Source organism: Coptis chinensis, chromosome 5 (assembly GCF_015680905.1).
Source record: "Coptis chinensis isolate HL-2020 chromosome 5, ASM1568090v1, whole genome shotgun sequence".
In the NCBI taxonomy this organism is placed as follows: Eukaryota; Viridiplantae; Streptophyta; class Magnoliopsida; order Ranunculales; family Ranunculaceae; genus Coptis; species Coptis chinensis.
In genome coordinates this window covers 77,515,544-77,540,431 of record NC_141460.1, presented here as the reverse complement: position 1 = coordinate 77,540,431, position 24,888 = coordinate 77,515,544, and the positions used below count along the sequence as shown (strand labels likewise).

The 24,888-nt window shown below is 36.4% G+C and overlaps 1 protein-coding gene across 1 annotated transcript; it reads right to left on the bottom strand.

Annotated features, from left to right (window-relative positions):
• Nucleotides 1-23,555: 23,555 nt before the first annotated feature.
• LOC147499033 (protein FAR-RED IMPAIRED RESPONSE 1-like) lies at nt 23,556-24,332 on the bottom strand. Its single transcript, XM_086563401.1, has one exon. The coding sequence runs from the start codon at nt 24,330-24,332 to the stop codon at nt 23,556-23,558; it is 777 nt and encodes a 258-aa protein (XP_086419527.1).
• Between the last annotated feature and the right edge of the window lie 556 nt (nt 24,333-24,888).

Here is a 24,888-nt window from a genome sequence, read left to right as displayed (position 1 = left end):
GACACGAAGGGGACAACAATTTGGTCACCACGACGCTAACAACCCCTCCAAAGACCCATGACCGGTAGCGATCGCCAAAGAATTCAGCAGGCCCAGGAATAACGCCAAGAAGAGCGTCAAGATGGTGAGAATGTTGTCCTCACCAACCCGTAGTATGTTCAAGCAAATTCGAGGCAATGCACGGGCTCGGAGCGACAAAGAGCAATCTTGAGCGATAAGTACAAATTGGCGAGGCATTTGTATCAATCGACCACGGGGAAGGAGCCACTCATCGATCTCGATGATGGCGACCCTCTGAGAAGGTGGTCGTGTAAAGAACCCAAGGGGGGGTCCAGCTTTCGGCCTTGAGACATCCGAGTCGGAATACAATAACTTTCGGATAAGGACTTCGATCTGACATCGAACCTAGAGTCAACCGAGCCGGGGATCGTGATGTCGACCCTCGACACAGAAAAAGAGCTCAGACCAAGAAGCATTCTACCAAAGAAGCTGCATGGGAAACTGAGAAGAATGACCTGATCCGTCAGATGCATCGGAGGATAGGCAAGGGGAGAAAAATGCAAGAAAAATCCGCCATAATGGGGGAAGGCAAATCTCCTTTTGCATCATGGGTGATGAGGAAGCCATATCCCCGTGGTTACAGATAACCGAAGTTCAGTGTCTTTAGTGGCAAGTCAGATCCGGTGGATCGCGATTCGGTATCGTGCCACTATGGGATAATATGAGAGATATGACCATGTCATGTGTCGAATTCAAAACCTCCTTATCGGATCTACGCTCGGTGGTACCACCGAGATTACGGCGTTAGTAGATCAGGTCCTCGAAGAACTATTTAGGACCTTCATAGACGGTACTCATGCAACAAGCATCAACCTAAGCGGATCGATGCATCGCATCAACATCAAGAAAAATGATGGAGAGGCATTGAGATCCTACATGCAGCGGTTCATGGAAATTTCAATCTAAATAGAGTCTTGTGATGAACGGACTACTATAATAGCTTTTAAACAAGGGTTGGATGAAAACAACTCCTTATTAGGATCTCTTTCCAGAAACCACCCCCGTGATTTAGAGGAAATCCTGGCGTTTGAAACTCATGAGGGTGGGAAGAAGATGTCATAACGGGGCGTCAAGCTTAAGAAAACTAGTCGGACGGTTCCGGAGTTCTTCTAGAAGGAATGGAAATTTTTTCCCTCAAAAAATCAAAAGAGACCGTAATCGTGGTCACCAAATGGTCGAATCCCCATCAAAGGGGACGAATGCCCGGAGGGCAATACCAAAATGTAGCCAATAGTGCGATGGAAAGCGGCAGAAGAAGCCACATGTGGAAGGAGTGAAGAAGCTCTTCCCTCAATGGACGTAAACCGCCCTCCTTAACAAAATGCGGATAAGGTTAGAGGACTCGACTCGATCAAAAATCAGAGTTACCTCAAATGGCGGTTCCGCTAAATTAAGGTTCCACGGGTACGGGAGACCAAAGGACCCTACTGCAAGTTCCATAAGAGTAAGGGTCCAATTTTTGAGCACTGCACAGGACCACGAAAAATGAACTACGAGGATCTGATTGAAATGGGGTATTTGAAGCGAATTGGTGGCACGCGAACAAGCAAATCAGTCTGACTGAGGAGATCAAGACGCGTCGATTCGGGACCCCTAGGTCTTGGACGCTCACGGTCAACTCCGGATAAATATAATTTACGGTAAAGCAAGTAAATGAATTAGACAGTCAGCGACAAGGGTGTGTGATATCAAATGCACATCGCCAAACAAATGACAACCATGAGCGAGCCTGACTACAAGAGTTTAGGTCAACGCGGCACCTAGAAAGATCCGTTCATTCTTTTCATTTCGAAGTCGACCGCCTTAACATCCAAAGTCCACATGAAGATCGTTGGTTCTCACACTCCCTTTTGGAGATTATGATTTGCATCGCATATTGGTGGACCTAAAGGCAGTTCAACGGATGTACTCTACTATGATACATTCAAAAGTTGCAGATCCTAGATACGAGGAGATGGTTGCCACCAGCTCCAACTTGTATGGATTGATGGGGACAAAGCCACCATAGTTGGGGAGATCTATTCCGAAGTAGCCACTAGTCCGGTAACTCTTATCATAAATTTTGTTGTAGTAAAAGCTAACCACCATATCATATAATTTTAGGCGGGGACACGGCTATTTAATTCGAGCCGTTCGGCACCTATCACCAATGTCTAAAATTCCCACATCATGGAAAAATTGGGACAATCAGAGGATATCAAATGTCACGCCAAGGCGTCTATGCTTTGGTAACAAAAGCGATCTCCACTCCCTTTGAACTAATAGAGGTGGTGTTGAAGAACAAGTGACTAGTGTTTTTTCTGCTTTGTTGTAGAATATACATTTAGAGCTATTTAATATCTTGGATCCTCACCGTTTATCTTGTGTGAGAAGTGCTCACGAGGAGTGCATACATTTAGGGCAATGTGGGGGTAAGACCATTTCCCCTATCAGTAACAACCATGGTTGGGTACCATTATACATGCCACCGGCTGCCTTTATTTTTACTATGTATGCAGCGCCCACTATTATGGCATGCCTGCACTCACTGAAAAATTATGGCGTGTCACCTTTGCCTATTAGCATGACATGTCAGCGTACCCATAATCATGGCATGCATGCCTGCTGTGCCCATTATCATGGCGTCTCGGTAGCTTCCCACTAATAGGGTATGCGAGGCTGCCACAAGTATGGCACCATAAGCTAGATATAGCAAGTTCATATTTAAAAATATATATTTGTCAATATATGCTTTCATATTAAGATTTCACATAATTAGAGGAGAGATTTTCTGGCAATTAGGAAATGGATATTTTCATTATTATCTATAAATACTCCATTCCTTTTTAAACAAGAACTCATTAGATTTTGAGAAACTTGATTCAGAGAATGATTTGGATCGTGGCTGACCTTTGTGCCAATCTCAACAATTCATTACAACAATTCAGAAACCATTAGTGTGTTGGGCGAGTTTCTGCCGAACATAATTGGCACCGCTTTGTGGTTCTTACCAACAGACCCTTCTTCCCGTTCTTTCTTCCAAAATTAGATAATGGCAAAACAACAAGATACCAAGTGAGCAAGAATGCAAGAATGCAAGAACACAATAACAAGAAGACAACTTACCTAATCCCAAAATTCCAATTAATTGGAGGTAGGTGATGGATCAACTAGCAGCCCGGATCTGCAAGCTCAACCTTTACATCTCCAAGTGCCACGATAGATTACGAAGAATAGTCTTAGCCATTTGGTGAGCTTCATTAAAGGCTGACACTGCGCAAATGTAATGTTTTGCATCGGGAACTTTCCCATGCTTTGTGTACATTGAATTCAAATATTCAAGGCCTATGTCAACAAGACTGAATGGTTACAAGCATGCAAAAGCGCCAAGAAAAGTTACATCATTGGGTTTAATTCCCTTTCAAGCATCTCTTGAAAGAGGTCTAGTGACAAATTCCCCTACCCATACTTTTGCAGCTCCCAACAATCATTGATGTATATGGAATAACAGATGAGTTCCTCAATCATCGAAAAACCTTATTGAATATGTAATGCAACCATATTTAGCGCACATATTAACCCGCTGTACTTTCGCTTAATAACATTATTACCATCATAACCACGGCAAAATCTGACTTCATGTGTCACTTTAATTTCCCCCGCAGCTAACCTGCCCAAGCTTGCTGCAAGCAATAATAACGCTTTCCTAAAAGTAAAATGATTGGTGACATTGACACAATGAATTTCCTAAGCAACAAAAGTGCTTTCTCCCCTAATGCATTTTGCACATACTTTGCTATCATAGAAGTCCAAGAAACTACACTCCTATAAACCATCATTATCAAAAACTTTACGAAGCTTCAACATCATCATTACACTTCCCATACATATTGATAAGCGATGTACAAACTCTAGTATCATCTTTTTAACTTAATAATCTCAACATGGGCATGAATTTTTCTACCATTTTCAACTTCCGAAAAGAATGGAACAAGCATCTATGACAAGTAGTGAACGTAAACAAATTAGTCAAAAACATGACTTTTTAACATCATTTGAAAAAACCTCAAAAGCCTTTTGAGGTTTTCTATTGTTAATATAACTAACTACTATATACAAACAAATACTGATGCATGTCATTCATGAAAAGATGTAGAAACTATTGTACATATATTATTCTAAGTACAAATAATAAGTCTTTACTTTATTGCTATAATGAGAGACTTTTTAATACTAAACGAAAAAATATTTTTGGTCTTTTTTGAAAAAAAAATTTAGAAATGAAGAAATATACTATTATATATACTATATATAAAATACCTAGTTTTTGCAAAATGTTACTATACCACCCCCAAATAGAACTATGATTTGTCATCAAAGTATTAAGAGATAAGGAAAGATATTACCATAGAAACATGAACAAAACAGCGATACACCTGTATTTCTTCATGATGAAAATACGCTACCCCCAAATAAGTTTGGGGTGTTGGTTGTTTGATATAGAACGACAAATACATGGTTTATTATACTAGGGATATTTATTGGGGTTTTTAGGTCTTAGTCCTACTAATAGTTGGTTTATTAAGATTTGGTCCAGAAAAGCTTGAATATTAGGGTTTAGTCCTACTTTTGGTTCTTATTCGCAAGTCAACCGAAGTTGACCGTGGGTCAATCCGCTTGTATTTTCGAAATGGCAATACTACCCTCGTGTGCAATATCACGTGATTTCACTTATAATAAATTAAATAAACACGCGGTCGGATTTGAAATTAGTGACCGTCGGTTTTGAAGTATCGCATTTTAAGATCTCGGAGAAATAAGGAGGGAAAAAATTCCCACCACATATTCATTTCGTTGTTCTCTCTCACTCTCACTCCAAAACCCCAACATTCGTAAAACATAACCTTCTCTCTCACATTCATCCTCTTTCATTAGTGAAAACACAAACTTTAACGATGGCCTAACTCCTCGTCTTCTCTCTCACATAACTCCTGTGATTGTTCTCACATTATATCGTTTGAGTTGGTGATCGCCGTTGTTTATGAAGTTTTATGAAGTGTTGTACATGATTGTTGTAGAATTGAGATTATGAACTGATCATTGTTGATTTGAGGTCATCTTTAGTTGCTGTTAGCCAAAAAAGGAAGGTTGTTGCTTAAAGATTAGGTTTTTATACACGTTTCTAGTAAAAATATTGTTTTCATGAGTTTAAATATTTTTCATGAAAGTAGTCTTGTTCTTGGAAATATGGTGGCTTTTTCATGAGTTTGAATATCCTTTTGGAATCTCTTTGGTAAAATTTCATATTGAAAGTAATTTTTCATGAGTTTGTTTGGTTGCGACTTTATCATTGCATGGTTTGGTGTAGTAAAAACATGGACTAAAAATCTAAAGTGAAACATGGACTAAAAACTAATTTTTTTTATTTTCTAGTAGGACTAATTGTTTTTTGTATGAAGTATTAGTGATGGATTTGCTAATATTGTTTCAAGGGTTCCCTTGTTTCAACGTAATTGTTTTTTATTTTATTTTGTTGTATGATATTCTATTTGTGCTGTTTATTGGTTTTCCAAATCTGATATTCTATTTTGTTGTTTGATAATCAAATTGGTTTGTTACATATCAAATTGCATGGTTTGGTTTTATTTTGTTGTCTGATAATCAAATTGGTTTGTTACATATCAAATTGCATGGTTTGGTTTTATTTTGTTGTCTAATTTATTGTCGTTACATATCTGATTTATTTTGTTTGAATGTAATAATTGTGAATCAAATTGGTTTGTTGATATTGTATGAAGTATTAGTGATGGTTTGGTTTGAATGTTGTTTGTATGTAGGTAGCCTTGTTAGTTGAGTACTATGGCCGATCCTTTACTAGGCTAAAAGGGAATTTGTCATTCATTATGGTGGTAAGTGGGGAGAACTATCCCCGGGAAGATTAAGACTAGTGAATACAAGGGGGTAAGCAAGAGTGCATGAAGTATGATGGGGATGAGATTTGTTGGCTAGATTTGGAAAAGGATGTGCACAAACGGGGTTGGTGAAAGAGTTGAGTTTCAGATTGCAAGTTTGATTGAAGGGAACTTATGTAGGATAACATTTGAAGACAAACATTTGATGGATAAAAAAAAAAAGTTTAAAAACTTATTTGTCTTCCCACCTCCACCAGCTGCCAAGTGACCCGGCGTACTGGCGATAACTCTCCACCACCACTTAAATCCACACCTAGAACATTAAAGAAACCTATACAAGTCTGTGAAAGTGTTAGAAGATCACCCTAGATTATGTAATAGTAATCCAGTTCTAGTTCTAGTTCCCATTAAAGTTTCCACTCAAGAACAACCTAACCAAGTTCAATCTCAAAATCCTAAACCATTTGCCACTCAAAAACAAAACCAGATACCACTCCAAGAACAACCTAACCCAGTTCAATCTCAAAATCTAAACCATTTGCCACTCAAAAAACAAAAACCGGTTTAATTAAAAAACCAATCACACCTTTAAGAAAGTCCAACACGCTTAACATGCGAAAACTAAACCACTTTTAGGTCCTAATGGAGAGCCAATGATCTTGACATTTTGATGATGAAGAAAATGTTGAGCGAAGCAAGAGATGAGTTGATCGAGAATGTGGTTGAGGAAGCACATTGAGCACGGTGTGCACTTGTCTCAACTAGATCCTATTGAGCCTGATTTTTGTGCTCATAATATTAATGACTTTCTAGATGAATTGAATGAGTCTAATAATGATCATGGTGATGTTGTAGGGTTGATGCTGTAAGGGTTGATGTAGATGAGGAATTTAATCATGGTGGAAGTAATATTGAAAAGGCTAGGTATGAGTATGGTCAAACATTTGGACCAGTTATTGGTACTTGGATGGATGCAGGGTATGATAGCAGTTCACAAGAGAGTGATGATGAAGACTATTGTCCTCTAGATAGTGAGTACTCTGATAATGAGTTAGGCAATGATATTGATGCAATGGTGGTTGATGATGAAGTCAAAAATTTAGAAGAAGAACCGCAAGATAATCGTGGTTGGGGAACTTTATGCAGGGAACAACTAATGTTTTTGAGGCTGAGGAGATGTCTAAGGTTGCTAACCCAGTTGAAGCTTCTAAAAGGTTTGGCACATGTGAGTTGAAGCCTAAAATGACATGGGCTACTGGTAGAGGAATGTAGAGAGTTTTTCCAGACAATGGCAATTAAGCACAAGTTTAGTACACAACAAGTGAGAAATGACAGGGAGAGATACATTTTGGTATGCAAAGATCCTAGCATGAAGTGGACAATAACCGCCACCTTTACTAGAAAAGACAAGCATACTTTTATTCTCGATAAAAGTATAATGATGCACATACATGTGAAGTTGATGAGAAGAACAAGTATACTCAGGCTAGAGCTCCATGGGTGGCTCAAGCACTTGAAATTAAGATGAGAGATCATCCAGAATATAGACCAAGGGATATACAGAGAGATGTTTTATGACTATGGAGTTGACATATCCTATTGGACTGCTTGGAATGCTAGGACATCGATGCTTGAAGTGATCAATGGAAATTATGAGGAAGGTTATAGACTAGTCCCAGAGATGTGTAGGCAGATTATGAAGTCTAACCCAGGTAGCCTTGCCAAGCATTTTGTGAGTGCTAAGTACAAATGTTTCATTGGTGTTGTTGTTGCATTCAAATCATCACTTGATGGATGGTTGAATGGTGTAGACCATTAATTGGTGCGGATGGTTGTTTTCTAAAAAGTAAGTATGGTGGTTGTTGTTTAACGGCTATTGGATTGGATGCAATGAAAGGAATATTCTGTTGGTTTTATATATGCAAAGGGGAGAATGGAGATACATGGAGGCACTTCTTGTGTGAGATGAAACCATATCTAGACATGCATAAAGACAAGCTTACCTTCATTAGTGATGACAAAAAGGGACTAATAAGTCTTTGTTGGTGAATATTTTCCAGATTCAAATCACAGGTATATATGTCTATGTATATGTTTGTCCAAATTCAAATTTAAGTAATACCGACAATATGTGTATGTTATTTGTTACAGGTATTGCTTCAGACATATGTACAAGAACTTCAAAAAGGTTTTTAGTGGTGAATTATGGGAAAATCTAGCTTAGGGGGCAACAAAAGCTTATAAGCAACAAGAACTCACAAGGATATTGGGTGTTATCAACAAAACTGACAGTAAAGCTTTAGATTGGTTAGACAATCAACCAAGGAGTTATTTTGGGCTAGGGCACATTTTGACTAGATATCAAAGTGTGATGAGTTGACCAATAATTTCAGTGAAAGGTTCAATTCCTAGATATTGAAGATCAGAGATAAACCATTGGTCAATTTTCTGGATAAGTATAACCTGGATTTGTTGCAACTACTTTATGGTAGAAGGGAATTGTCAATGTCATTGATTTTGGTGATGTAGTCCCAAATGTGTTGTTCATGATAAAAAGAGGGAGTTGAGATACAATTGGTATGAGATTAAAGGTGTAGCGAGATGTTCAAGATATTTAGCAATCAACAGAAATTTGGGACTAAGTACAATGTTGATATTGCCAAACTTGAATGCTCTTGCATTGAGTGGCAAATGTCGGGAGTGCCTTGTGTACATGTTGTTGCAGTTCTCGGGTCAAGGAGTCCCGGTGGGCAAGGTAATTCAATAATTTACTTAATTTCATATTATTTTTAATTTAATTTTAGTTTGTTATTAATTTATTAATGGGAACCCTTTATTAATTCACTCCATATTTTTTGACAGGTAGTGCAGCCCATATTTTAGTGTAGAAGCATTTATAGCAACATATGCAACTTATCTTTATCCAATTGATAACATTGAGAATTGGCTAGAAATAGTAAGTCCATAATGTTTTAATTTAGTGAATCAACTTGTTTACTCTAACTTGATGAGTTGTTTTTGTTTCTTACTCTTAACAGGGTAACATAGAAGAGTTGGTTCTGCCTCATGAAAACACTAGGACGGAGGCTGGAAGGCCAAAAAAGCAGAGAATTAGAGGGGAAGATGAACCACTTAAAACTCATATAAAATGTGCAAAAGTGTGGAACACACGGTCACAATACCTTGACTTGTGATGCAAGAAAGAAAGGAGTTCATGGCAAAAGAAGGAAGCCTCAAGACCAAGGTAACTCTAAATATGTCAGTTATACATATGGTGGTTTTCATAAGTTATATATATTAACTAATAAGTAATGATTTGAAGGTGCACAAGACCATAATGAAGCAAAGAACAAGATAATAAGAAGCACCGGCAGCAAAGCCTAAGCTGATGCAAAGAACACCTCTAATGCAACCAACACCAGATCTACCTGAACCAGCAAATAAGAGAGGTAGGAAAAGAAGGAATGCTCCAATGCAAGAAGAAACACCAACAACACCTCCAATACAACTAGCACCAGTAGCACCTCCAATGCAACTAACACCGGATCTACGAACCAAAGCAAAAAAGAGGTGGGAAAAGAAGAAATGCTCCAATGCAAAAAGAAACACTAGCAAACACCAACATAAGGAGGTCGAGGCAGAGCACCGGGACAAGATGAAGTTCAACATGATGAAACACCAGCACAAGCACAAGGTGGAAAAACAGAGGGAGAAGTAGAAGGCCAAGAGGACCAACAAAGGCACAAGAGTGAGGACTAGGGGTTTATATCGACTGGTGTTTAGAGATGACAATGTACTAACACCTTCAACACCTCCGGTGAATTCAAGTCGAGGTAGTTACATTTTGGGATGTTAGTTACATTTTGGGTATTTGGCATAATGTTGTTCAGTCATGCATGATATTTTGAGTAAATGTAGGTGTACTTTTGGATTTATTTTTGCTTGAAGTACTTTTTGGATTTGTATGCTATATTGGTGCGATCTTGGTTGAAATTTGTCCTCTGGTTTAACTTCTTTTGAATGCTAAATTTGTCCTCTGTTTTTGTTTGGAATTTGTATGCTATATTTGGATTTGTATGCTAAGAAACTTGTGACATGGTATCCTAACTTGACGGATGAGATACATAAACACATAAACACACGAACATTATTGGGACCAAGACCTAAAAAAACCCATACATAAACACACGGACACAACAAACTATGGATACCCCATAATAATACAACAACACTCATGCCCACACACATCACAATTAATGACAAGTGTGACATTCTTCTCAATGGGTAGAAGAAGCTGGTTCTCAATACTTGTTAGTTGAACCTTATTGAAACATCCAACCCAATCACAGCAGAGCCACAACTCATGTACTTTGCCATATTTATCTTCAGACTTGTGCAATTCCATAATGCCTCTACAGTTTTCCATATTGCATCTCTTGTTCAGGTATGGACACTTAGGAGCTATGTGGTTTTGTTGGTAACATAGCTGACATATCTGTAAAAAAAAATGTTTACAAAGGTTAGACTTTGATACAAGAAATAATATCATCTTCTACGACGTAGTCCTTACTGTATTTGACAAATTAGACTATAGTCCTACTTTTTAGCCATTAGAGTTTTGAAGTAAGGTATTATACCCGTGGTGCTACAAACGTGCTTACAAAGGCTCCACCCATATTTCCTTCCAAATTTTGTTGTGATATTTGCAAATGATGGATTTTCAGAGGCCACAAATGATTTTGGATGAATTGGGTCTCGGTCTCTTATACAAAGCACCACCAACGACTCTATTGTTTTAGCATTTGATTTGTTAGTAAGATTGTGATACATGGCAAACCAACTTGAGTGTTGTTCTAACGATATTTTTACTTATTCATGTGATGTTTGCGTGAGGTAGTATTGCCATTTCGAAAATACAAAAGATTGACCACGATCAACTCAGTTGACTTGTAGTCAAGAACCAAAAGTATGACTAAACCCTAATATTCAAACTTTTCTAGACCAAACCCTAATAAACCAACTATTAGTAGGACCCAGACCTAAATATCCGATATTTATTCTACTATAAAATCTTTTTGGGTTTTGTATTTTTGAAAACATATATGAAATGTAGAAATTCTAACATGTAGTATGCATGATTATTATTATACTAAAAGGTTTAAGAAATAAAAATATGGGAAATGCAAGTATGTAAACAACTATTTATACATACACATATGAAATGTGTGTGTGTGGGATTTTTTTTAAGTAATTGTTTTTCTCAATCTAAAGGTATCTCTAACCATATAGAGGTTTTGACAAGAAGATAAAATTATACATTGATCCAGTATCATTTTGGTTACTCCGGGGCGTATAATTTTCATTTTTATATCATCTAGTTTTGAAAACTATACAGAGATATTTTAAGAAACACATACTCAAAAAGCTATGATTCTAAACACTAAGCTTTTGAAAACAAATCATAATAAGTAATCTTAGGCAACTTTAAATTGTCACTTTCTTTATTAAACTTCAATCCATTAAATGTGGCTTCAGTTATGTGTGTGTTGGTTACTGCGCAAGATGTAATGGAATGGTTTATGATTGGATACTAGTAGGTGGTGGAACTAGGTCTCTTTGGTGGGTTTTGGTAGATCTTGTTAAAATGGAATGGGAACCAATGCTCTGTTCTAATTGTTGTAGGTACCTTGTCCTTGTCTGAATGTATTTGATGGTTGATGTGATGATATGTTGGTGAGTGATAAGAGTCCAAAACTGTAGTTTTAACCCCTTAACAATACTACTTTTAGACCAATTATGCAAGTAATAAATAAGAGTTAATGCTAATTACGTGCTTTTATGTATTTCAGGCATGGAACTCAATTATGTGCATAAATGTGCCACTTTGGCGATATAAATGAGCAAAGGGTTGGTTGCTAAGAAGTTCTATGATAAAAGTCCAAGATTCAAGGAGACAAGGCCTTTATGAAGCCCGGTCAAAAGCTGAAAAGTCAACACGGGCAAAAACAGTGCACAAGTCAGTAGAACTTCCGAAGACCATATCTTTGGACTCAGGCCTCAGATTTGGGCCTACCTTCCGTCAAAACGACCGACTCGGAAAGAGCTTTCCAATGGTCTAAGCCTTAACCCAATAAGAGGAGTAGAAGTAGACGAAAGGTCTACTGAAGTCCAAGCCAACTAAAACGGGCTCTGTGGACTGAAGAAAGTGGGCTTTGGGCTCGATTTTCCGACCCAAAACATGGCTCCTCAGCCCATGCACGAAATAGTGGATCTGGTCTCCTGCTTCACATAAAACAAAACTTAGCTCTTAAGAAAGAGATAGTTAGATAGCTTAGAATAGAAAATAGCCATTAAAATAGCTTGTAGATCTAGTTTTTGGAATTTCAATTTGTTAATTAATTAGTTTCATACATTGTTTTAGATTAGTTATTGGAATGATTGTTCTTCATTGATTAGATAAATAAAATAGTAGTTCTTGATCATTTCGATTTTTGTCATTTAAATTTGTAGATCTAATTTCAATTCTTGTTGTTATTCAATTCTTAGTTATTAATTAGATTTGAAGTATTGTTTAGTTAAAATTAGTAAAGTTCAAATCTTTATATTATGTCTAGTGTTAATTCAATGGAAAATGATAGTTTGATGAATCAAGGCTAAACCTCCATTAGAGGGGTTGAAGAAGCCTTGATGAAGCTTGATCTTTGTTAACTTAGAATCGTCGTGAGAGTTTATTCCACTCTAGAAGGTCGTTGATTCGCCATGAGAATGGGTGGACGACCTCACATGCTAGTTATTAATTGGTAGAGATGCCATGTATAATTAGGGATTAGAATTACCATTTTAGTATGTGAAGCATTGCAATTTGGATCACGATGAATCTTTGTTAGTTGATTAAGTTGAGTTAAGGTGGATTCAAATTCCCTTTAATTCTTATTATAGATTCAAACCTTAGCATTCTGTCATTTCGTTATTCGTAGCTTGTTATTTGAATTCACATCGTAGTATAAATTCCACCATTACTCTCATTAGACTTTGGATAGACTCGTCAATTGTAGAAAACTTGAATGCTAAAGGACTAGGAGTGGAATGAATCTTCTATTCCAACTCTACATCAATAGATTCGAGAGTAGAAAACAAATATCTTTGATAAGTCTAGTATAAGCAAAACAGTTTATAGTTTTACTTTCGTTTAGAGTTCATTGCTCTATTTGTGAGTAAGACTATCTTTTTCGGGTTATCAGTGAAAGCAAAAGGACAATTGGTATTTATATGGTTTTGCCGGTGAGACAGAATGTGCATGGTGATATTGGTGACCCTTAATAACACATAACTGATGATCCTCAAACCGCCCTTAGAAGAATGGAGTGCGTACTTCTAAGAGTTGGTCTATGTGGAATCCATTGCCCATTTTTGAAAATCACATAACTATTTATGTATCGAAAATCTTTTATAATGAGAATGGAGAAAAACAACTATTTTGAAAAAGAAATATAAAATAAAGAAAAAGAAAATTGCATAATCGCTCCATAGGGTCACACTTACTCAAACAACGAGTAAAAAGTGTTTTACAAAGAATATGTGAGATATCGATGGACTAAGGTTCCGGCACTTACAACCACACACTCCAAGTGGAGTGATCCGGTTACCTTAAGGATGCACTCCCATGGAATGCATCAAGAAAACATAACATGAATTTTATAGTGAGATATTTAAGACTATATGTGGGGTTGTTTTAAGTCAAATTCCCCAATACTATGCATATGATAGATGATATGATGTTAACTATATACTAATAATCTAAACAGTTGGGGATCTTTATAAAAAAACATATGAAAGCATAAACCCCTAAACAGAATGAAATGAAGCATTTGGAAAGTAAAATGCATAATGATAAGATGATGCTTGTGTAACCCATCATGGAACTTATACAATAACCCGTCATATTTAACTTGTCCAACAGAGTGAGAGGTTGGTAGTAGATGTCCTTCATGAAGCTCAAATGATGGAAAATATAACACACCGGGTTTCTCAACTACTTTGAAATGATAGACTCTTGTATTTGTATATTGGGCAAAGTCTCTTTCTTGGGAATAGTTAGAAAATTATGAATGATCTCAAAAGGCAATTGGCTTAAGTCGCTTAATTTGAGATTTCTTTTAAATGGTTTAGTGGTGCGGTCCTCAAAAATTGGTAGATTTTTATGAATGAAGGTTGGATTTCAAGAACATTAACATGGGATGGTGATGGTTGGGTGTTGGTTCTTCACATGATCTTGAGGACTCGAGAGAATTCTTCATCTAGTTTTGGCGTTTCCACAAGAATGTGGTTCATATCTGCAATATTAAGGATGTCATAAATTTGTTCCATCGATAAGTCTTTAACTTGGCCAAACTAAATTGAAATCCACTTTCCACTATAGATTTTACTCCCTCTTTTCCGAAAGCACTTCATTTTTCTTTGTCCTCTCTGCCTAGATCTTCATAAAATTTCTCAATGCCATTTTCCAAATGTGTCGAAGTCTAATACATACTCTTGAGTTTCTTTTTGCGAGTTTTTCTCATATATGGGTGGTGATGGATTAAGGCATGTGAGAGAAACTGTGACTTCGGGCATATAGTCATCATTATAAGATTTAGAATTCATACGATAGTCAGGTGGAGGACGATAGGTTTTTAGCTGGTCATGAGTATCAGGATGGGCTTTAGCATTAGGCTTTGTTATAGTAACACCTTATTTCTCTTGTTGGATGGGTTCTGGACTGATAGGAAGAATATTAGTCTCCGATGTGGTCTCATATCTTGTGAATCGGATTGGAGAAAACATAAGGTAGTTGTTATTTGTTGAGTTAGTATTGTTTGCTTGGCCATTTCCTGGTAGAGTTGGTCTGTGATGGATGGTGTAGTGGAATATGAATTTGATATGGATGTGAATGGTAATGGGTTTTGGGTGAAACCATTACTGATTGGCCGGGTGGATATATGAATGGTGGTTGACTATTTGTGGTGGAACTCCATGAATTGTTGACATTATTAGAAAAATCTTGAGTGTATGGGGTACTAGGGAAGTTTGAAAATTGAGGTTCATAATCATAAGGATTTTCCGTAGTAGTAGACTTCGAATTGAATATGATGGACAATGGGATAACCGGTGATAAGGATCACCATAAAAAAGAACAAGGTTAAGGTTTGCATTGTAATTCTATGACGATTATGATGCATATTGATATGACATGAATACTCAATCAATGATGATACACAAATAGTAGAAATTCATTTTTTGGATTTTTAAAATATTTGTTTTGGTCTATATATTACTATGCCTTGTTCAGAGGAACAACAAGGCGACACTAAGATGGCCCTACTACACGCCTCTCAGAAGAGTAGGCAGTCACTTCACCAAGTGGTGTGCTACCAAGAATCTCACTCCGCGATGAATGCGGAGGAGGGGAGTGAGGAAGGTAGATGGTCCACCAAAATCACAGTAAGCGATTACTCTAAATCCTTGTGGCTATATTTTTGTCCTTTTTGGAGGCGTGACTACTTTGGGCTCTAATTGATTGATTTTAATTCATTTTTGGTCTAGGGCTTTCAAGAATCAAAGCAACGTCCAATTTACCTACATTGGGTAATGACTTCTCAATGGTTGTTATGTGGCTTGGGTTCAGCCTTATATGCGAATGTAAATTGCAGTGCGAAAATTAAATTTCAAACAATCATGTAAGCATGCTTGAACACACAAGGTATCCTCTTACTTGGGCTTTGAGGAGGTTTAGAATTTACCACTCAAGTGCTTACTTACACGCTTAAGGGGCGACGTCGGTTGGTGCGTGATCTGAGAATCAGGCCCAACCTTTCGAGCTTTACCTTGTTTTAAGTTACAATAAATGCCCACTTAAAAAGCCCACAAATTAGGTTTTTGATAATTTATACAACTTTGCCTTCAAAGTCGGGCTCAAACTTAAACTAAACTAATATTATACTAATCTAATTAACTAGTTTTAGATTAATAACTTAGATTAACTATAGTCAAATGGACTTAGAGTGTTGATTACCAAGTTGATTCAAAGTGTGTGAGTTATGATCCACAACTTGCCTCACACACTTAAACTTCCCAAGGCAATTAAAACTCTAATCCCTTGGTAAGTATATAACTTAAACCAAGTTTAACTCATGTTCATCATATGAAATCAATTAAAATCCAATTTTTCCTAATATTTTTGGTTTTTCATTTTATCACTAACTATTACAATCAAGTTCCACTATTTTCTCCTATTCTATTACAAAATCCAGGCTCGGAGTACAACTATTCGTCACAGATCAACTGGGCTGCCAAAAGACTGGACACCCTTCGATCACTAGAGGTGAACTCGTGACCACCCCCCACCTAGCCTGCGGTCGCCCGCTAGCGTCGGTGAACTTCGACCGTTTTTTTGTTGTGTCTTCAGCTCCTTTCCAGCTTTGTTGTCCCGCAACCTAATTTGTAAGAAAGTAGATCAGTACTATGAAATAATAAAATAAAATGACGAAAAAAAAAAATTTTAAAAAAAGAAGAAAAAGAAATGGAGAGATGAGAATGATCCTCCCTTCTTAGATTCTGAACCAATCACTCTCACTCCTTCAATCCATGACTGTGGTGCCATTTGAATGCTTTAGATAGTGGTGTATAATTTCAAAAAGTTTGTTTTAAAAGTGAGGTTCATCCTAAATTGTTTAGAGTTTGAGTGAGAGAGATGTGAAAAAGAAAGGTAGACTCTTGTATGGATTGGAATGATTCTATGCTAATGAAAACTTGAAAACTTTAATTGTTGTATTGAAATGACTTGAAAACATGGAAGTAAAGATTGATTAAAACTTGAAACAAGAACAAGTAAGCAAGATTGAAACATGAAACTTGAAACAAGAACAAATAAATAAAATTGAAATAAGAACAAGTAAATAACAAGTTGATTGAAATAAATAAATAAAACAACAAGAAAGTAAAAACATGAATTGAAAAACTAGACAAGAAATTAAACAAACCAAATGGTTTAGATCCTAAGGCAGTGGATGGTTTCTCTCTCCCTTGCTTTTAGCTTATATACCCCTACTTTTGTCTTTTACAGATTTGCCCTTCTCCATTACAAACTAGACACCTTACACTTCACTTTTGCTTTTGCTTTTTGGTTTCTTCTTGATCAAGGTAGGTTTAGGGAGAAATTCATCATATTTTGAGATAAGGGCCTCCATCTCCGGTCTTCTGATTTGAGGGCTTTGACTTTTGATTTTGATCATTGACTTTGACCGGTTGACTTTGACTTCTTCAGCACTTTTCCATAGCAGCTACTGGTTTTCATAATAAGCGTGATTTAGGCTCCCTTTGGTGCTAAGATGCAGCTTTTATGATAAGTGGTCTGAAATACTCTTTAACCTGAAAAAGGCAATAAAAGCTATAAGTTGTCTTTTCATTAAGCTTAAGAGGGATTGTAATGCAGCAATATACGAGTAATAAAACACACATTTGGGAGTTGATTATGGACTTTTTACTAACGCACAATTCTTTAACCCAAAATACTTTTACAAATTTTGTAATCAAGCTATCTATGTTCTTTCATAGTTTCATTCAATACCATATTGAAGAATACAAATTGTGTAGCTCGAATACACTCTCAATTGATATCATAGTGAATTGGGCACGCCTAATAAAAAAATGAGTAATTTAGGAACCTAAATGTGTATAAAATAATTTTATTTATTCATTTTAAAATTGGGGTATGGGAGTGTTTTTATAGGTGTGTCCAAGTTCACCCTTTTTTTTTCGATAAAGAAAATCAATTAATGACAATGAAGCTATTTTCATTTGTTTCAACTCTGTTTTTTTTGGGCTCCTTTTGCTTACGGTAATTTGTTTAAATATTATTTTTATTATTTTCATTTTCATTGCTACCCAATTCATATTGTTTCAATTCTTAATTTCATATATTACTAGTTATATTTTAGTTTATTGAATGTTTCAATTTTATATATATCACCATTTAATTAATTGTATTTATATTTCCTATGTTAATTAGGTGAAGCGGATTATCAATGTAAGACACCATTATTGGGGCAGCAACTTCGGCCCAGCGTTAGCATACAATTTTGCAACTATATGTGTTTCTTAAATTACCATGGAGGATTGGAGGACATGACGGTTGTGATGATGGAAGAAATTGTAGTTGTTCTTACACAAGCCAAACACTATGTAAATGGCATTTCAGTAGCTAATACATGAATAAAAGAGAGCAACTCTAGAGGACAAATCGGCAAAAAAAGAACTCTAGAGGACACCTTTTTTTTAATCACTCACAAGGACGGGTGGTTGAAAGTTCAAGTTTACCCTTGATCTTGAAATAACAACGCTCGGGTAGATAAAAGGTCAAGTATACCCCGGAAAAAAAAAAATGGCCCGACCAATCGAAACAACCGAAGTTGTGAACATTGATTGTTCATACCCACAATAAGTATGAACATTGATTGTTCATACCTACCCATGTTGAACATTAGCTATGAACATTGATTGTGGCTATGAAAACATGAACCCAAAACAGATATGAACAATCATTTTTATACCCTCAATTATAAATATTAGTTATGAACAATGAGTGTTCATACCTATTGGACTATGAACAAAACAAATATGAACAATAAATATTCATACCCAAAATAGATATGAACATTGATTGTTCATATCTGTTTTGGGTTCATATCTGTTTTAGGTATGAACAATCCGTGTTCATACCCAAAAAAAAAACATGAATCCAAAACAGATATGAACATTGATTGTTCATACCCAAAACATATATGAACAACAAATGTTCATACCCAAAACATATATGAACAATAAATGTTCATACCCAAATTAAATAGATATGAACATTGATTGTTCATACCTACTTTAAGTATGAACAAGTATTGTTCATACCCAAAGCAGACATGGACAATAAATGTTTATACCCAAAACAGATATGAACAATATGTATTCATACTTAAATATAATGTATGATCAATAAGAATACTTATTAGAGTATGAATAATAATTGTTCATATATAAAAAATAATTGTTTATACCTATTTTGGGTATGAACAATCATTGTCCATACATCAACATGAGCTATGAACAGTCATTGTTCATACATATATTAAGATATAAACAATCAATGTTCATATGAACAATTATTGTTCATACCTATTTGGAGTATGAACAATCAATGTTCATACCTAAATATAATGAATGATCAGTATTAGGGGTGACTTCGGATCGGATCGGATCGGATTAACCTCCTTCGGAATTTTTCCAAATTTTTTTCGGAACCTAAGATGCTAGCCAAATCCGATCCAATTTTTTTTCGGATTCAAAATATATTTCCAATTTCGGAACTTTCAGAAATTTCGGAATACTTGGTAAATTTTCAAAGATCTCTTTACTTTCAATTATTTTTGGAATATCATACGCCAATGTTCATTGTAGGGAGAGAAAACCATGTCCACAACACCAATGTACCAACAACAATACGCACTTGTTTACTGAGAAAACCCATTTTCATTCAAACAAGTGATCCAAGAAAAAACGAGAAAAAGAACCTGTAGCCACCAATAGCAAGCATTGCATTCTGTTGAGGTCTGGGTATTTGTAATGTTTCAATCTTTTTTGGGTTATTTAGAGATTGGTCCTACTTATTTAGGGGTATTTAGGGATAGGTCCTAAAATTATCGATTATTAGGCTTTAGTCCTACTTCTATCGATTGACCTTGAGTCAACACAGTTGACCGTGGTCAACCCATTTTATAATAATATAATTTTCATTTTTTATAAAAATGACCAAACTACCCTCCATATAAAAACAAACAGATACTCTTTTTCTCAATCATTCAATCAAAATCTCACTTCTCATTTCTTTCTCTGATCTCAAAATGCCAATTTCTCCAATGCTGAAATTGTGAAAAAAAAAATTCATTTTCAATAAATGGTTTTCATGACAGTCCTCGAATCAGATCTACGAGCATTATCAGCCCACATCTATTAGAAAAGTTAAAGCCCACTTCCAATGACTTTCTACATACTTTATAGTTAAGAAGATTGTAACCCTTGCATTCTGTAATCCAATGACCAAGCAATAGATCAATCTCCCAACACCTTCGTTATCTCCGAGTGGATTTGTTGTCAGATGGGCATAGAACGGGCAAAACACAAATCAAATTTGTGCTTTCACTGGTGCCATTGACCCTCTGATGGTGTCCCTTTAGTGCTTTTATGCTTGCCATTGTCTAAAAGAAGGCATTGTTGCTAAGAGATCGACCAATCCTTATCTCTCTAATTCCTAGTAGTGACTTTTGAGCAGGATAGCACCAACAATTGACGAAAAGAAACACTTTATGGAAGGCGGCCTAAAAAGGGGATGATCTTTTTATGACCAACCAACCCATCCTGGGTCAGACAACTGAGTAACTAAAACTAAAGCAATGAGTGAGTTAACACGAACATACCATGTATCAACGAAAAAAGACTTCCATTGCTTTGATACTCATAGATAAGTAACTTCTCTTCCTTAGCCTGAAAATAAGCTTTAAGTGGAACCAAATTCGGGTGCCAAAGATCGCCAACAACTTGAATAAGCCTCTCAAACACTTCTTGACTTGCATTTGCAGTTTTATTAACATCAAGACGTTTAACACAAACAATCAAATTATTATCCAAAACAGCTTTATAAGTGGTCCCAATTGATCCTCTTCTAAGCATTTCATTTGAACCAGTCATCAATTGATCTAATGAATAAACCTCTTTGTTCACCTCCACAAAACACTAAATTCCCCTTTTCTTAGTATCCATTTCCTTCACTTTCAATTCCAACTCACTATTCTCTTCTACATGTATGTAGTAGAAGTAGACTCGAAGACGGTAATGTCAATGGGCGAAACTTTCTGCCTTCTTCTTCTTTTCCTCACAACCCAAAAAATACTCAAAACAAAACCAATTACTAAAACAATCCCAACTAAAAACCCAAAACTAGACCAACTTTATTGTGCTTTTTAACTAATGGGGGTGATGAGAAACCTCCTTTTAACTGTTGGGTCTACCCTATTGTCTTGGGTGGCGGGTAGGCGCATTCCATGAGCAAAAAATGGGGACTTTGATGCATTACAAACCTTGTTTATAATCTCACCACATAGCAAAGGATTGCTTAAAACGCAGAGGCATCAAATTTTAACAAAGCAAGTGTACGGGCTTTGCACCGATTGAAATTATTATCGAAACATTGAAAATTAGAAGAAGAGATTGGTTAAATGGAGGAATAGTTCCATTGAACCGGTTTGAATTCAGTTTAAGATAGTAAACCCAGTCTAAACGAGTTAACTCACTGGGAACTGAACCAGTGAAGTTATTGTAAGAAAGATCTAGTATTTGAAGTCTGAGGATTGCTACCGTCCTGACCCTATAAAGGGGTAGGACCATTCTCCCAGCTAAAAGGCGAGAAAGAAAACAAGGGTAATGTTTCAACCCGTGAAATCTTTCCAAACTTAAAACTTGGGCTTAAAAAAGAAAGAGGAAAAAAGAAAAGAGATTGAACAGAGAGAAAAACCAAGTTATCTTCTTCGTTCTATTTTTTCAATTTTTATCTCCAAGACTATCGAGCGGGTTGCGAAGAAATAAATCCGACAAATCGGCAACTACCGTATTCCTTTCTTCTAGTTCTCATGACTTTGAAAGCATCCGCCCCCAATCAAATTTCATTTGGTATGTATTCCAGATAAATAAATTTCTCAACAATTGATAGAAGAATTTTCGGTTGTTGTGACTTTGTTAAAGGTGTTTACTTTTTTGTGAATTGGAAAAATGTTTACTTTGTTGTGATGTTTTACGTATCTTCTTGTTCATTTTTTAGGTGAATTTCTTTGGTTGAGTTTTTTTTTGTGTGGCGGGTCTTTAGCTCAAATGGAAGAGCACTTGAGAAATTCAAGACGAACTTAAATATCTCAAGATGATGGTGGTTCAAATCCACCAAGACCCACTGAGATCTAAACCATAGAACTGTAACTCTGTAACACTATTTCACTGTACACAAAAAAAATCACAAAAGTATCGTATCATTGATCATGAGAATTAGAGAATTAGTTTTTTACAAAATACTTAGTGTCCATATTGACATCATCACAAAATGACTCTTGCACACTACAAAATTTACATCTTCTCACAAAAATATGTCGATTAATTGTATTTGTTCTGAGGTCTCATTTGTTCTTTCTTCTTCTTTAAGTATAAGGAGTCCATAAATCTTCTTCCAATCACCATTCACCAATCGTTATCTTGTTGCAAGCTACTCGCTATGTTGTAGTCATCACCATTTTCAGTTCATGAGAGCACTCGGTGGTTGTTGTTGTTGTACCTACAAGATATTCAAATTTAAAGTAACAAGCATCAGCTAACTAATAGCCTGTGTCAATAAAAAGGCTATATAGAATTGTAAACTTGTCAAGGGTCTCACCTCTTTACAGCTCTTGATGTTGTGGCCAGGTTGTTTACAATGACTGCACTTGTTTTTCTTTTTCTTTTCTGCTTGGCTCACTTCCACCCCAGGTTTTGATTCTCTTAGATGGTCGACCTTTAGAACCTGTGGATACGGGATCGTGGTAATTTATTACGGTGGGCGTCATGCCTTCAACTTGATATCCATCTTGAACTTTTGCGGTGAAGAACCCGTGACATTATCTAAAGATGACAACTTCTCAGCTACTTCTTTCAAAATCTGTTTTACAAGTATGTACTTGTCTTTGGATGTACAACCTTCTTCACAAGTTTGATACAGCCCCACACATAAGTCACTAAAGCATTTCGCTTTAAACTCACGGATTATCCTCGTTTACTCTAGTAGAATTTTCATAAACGATATCCAAAGATTTTGCATCCTTACTCCAACGTTCAATTACATAGTGAGGTGGGATCTCATACACACCTTTTGCAAATAGAACAAACCATTGCGGTTATGCACATTTAAAACCTTTGAACTTCGTATAGATGACAAATACAAGAAACGTTGGTTTTTGAGTCATCCCACACAACCGTGTATTCCTTCGTTTCTCTTTTACCGTTTGGCTTCACTACCAACTCTTGCACTACATGTATTTCCTTTTCCCCATCTAGCTGAACTACCTCTATTACACGAAGGAATTCATAATATTTCCTCTTGGAATTTCTTGAATATTCCAAATGTGTATATAGATGCCATCCGAGCTTCATAAAGGCTTACGTTGTCTTCAAATATGGGGATTTTGGCCGAGTCTCAAAATCTGCTTTCTCTTCATCATTGTATCTCTTTTTGTAGAGCTAAATTGTATTGATCTACTGAACTCCTTCAAACAAGTCTTACGGTTTACATAATCATCGAAGAAAGAATTTATGCTTTCACTTCGTTGAAACGTTGACATTCCTGCAAAAAAAGTATTATTCAAGCACACCGGAACCCACTGTGTACGACATTCGAACAATGCTAAAAGCCATTCATGATCACCAAGCTCATATGTTTCAATCAGTTTTTTCCACCGTCTTTCGAACTCGTCGACTGTCAATGAATCATAAATGCACTTGTTAAACTCATACATGAAGGTCGGATTGGCTACACAAACACGCCCAATTTTTCGGTACTTTCTTCAGAATATGCCACAAGCAAAAACGATGGCGTGTTGTTCCTGGAAAAACTTCTTTGATTGCTGCTTTCATCGCCTGGTCTTGATCCGTGATAATGGCTTTAGGAGCTCTTCCTTCCATTGCAATCAACCATGTTTTAAAGACCCAAACAAAAGATGGTATAGTCTCATCCGTTAGTAAAGCACATCCAAGCAACACTGATTGCCCGTGGTGATTAACTCCTACGAATGGGGCAAATTTCATGGAATATTTGTTAGTCAAGTATGTAGTGTCAAAAGTAACAACGTCACCAAAGTGTGCATAAGCCATCCTTGACTTGGCATCTATCCAGAAAACATTCCTCAAGTGTCTCCCTTCATCTAGCTCCATAGCATAAAAGAAGCGAGGATTTGAAACTTGTGTACGCAGAAAAAATTCATAAATGATCTGCGCATCCCCAGTTGACATTGATTCTCTCTTTTCTTTGTCACGAAAATTTCTATGATCCTTATCCGTGAAAGTCAGATTTTTACTCCACCCGATTGCTTCACCATTGTTGCCATGATCTTCGGAACACCTACTCCCCTTTGATGAGAGAGTTCTAATTACGTTCTTTTCCGGTGTGTTAATCTTCTTTTGTGATCTGAAAAAGCGTGAACTATCCGGTTCCACTTCATGATTATGCTCTTTAACAATATCAAGCAAAATCCACTTTCCATTAGTGATTCTCTTCACCTTCATCATTGCCTTACAATCTGTCCTTGTGTTCGGTCGTGGGTTTTCAACTCCTTTTTAAAAGACGTTTTGCCTTCTTTTAGAACACACATAAGTCCTACCAATCACATCATTGTTCAGTTTCGAATGCTTCATGTGCTGTCTACGAATACTAAAGCCAATAATCTTCGGATAGTCATTGTAACATTTATAAGTTTCTTCTTCAGATTCAAATTCCAAACCAACATAGGGATCTACTAGTGCATTCTCATTTTCAGCGAACTCCTTGTCAATTTCACGTTAGCTTCTTCCATGTAAACATTAGCCTCTTCACTTCTAATAATGTCATTGAAGATGGACTTCTCTCAAGAACCACGTTTCCATCAATGTATATTGCATCATCCATTATTGTTTGTTCAAAACTCAAGTGTCTTGAACTATCCATGGCGTCAACGTAATCCATATACTCGCTCAATATAGATAAGATTAAAAATTTAGTAAATTATCTAAATTCTATTTCATTGATGATAAACTGAAAATAAACTTGCTAACTAGATACCCGATAAGCACAACATTGATTCAAAAC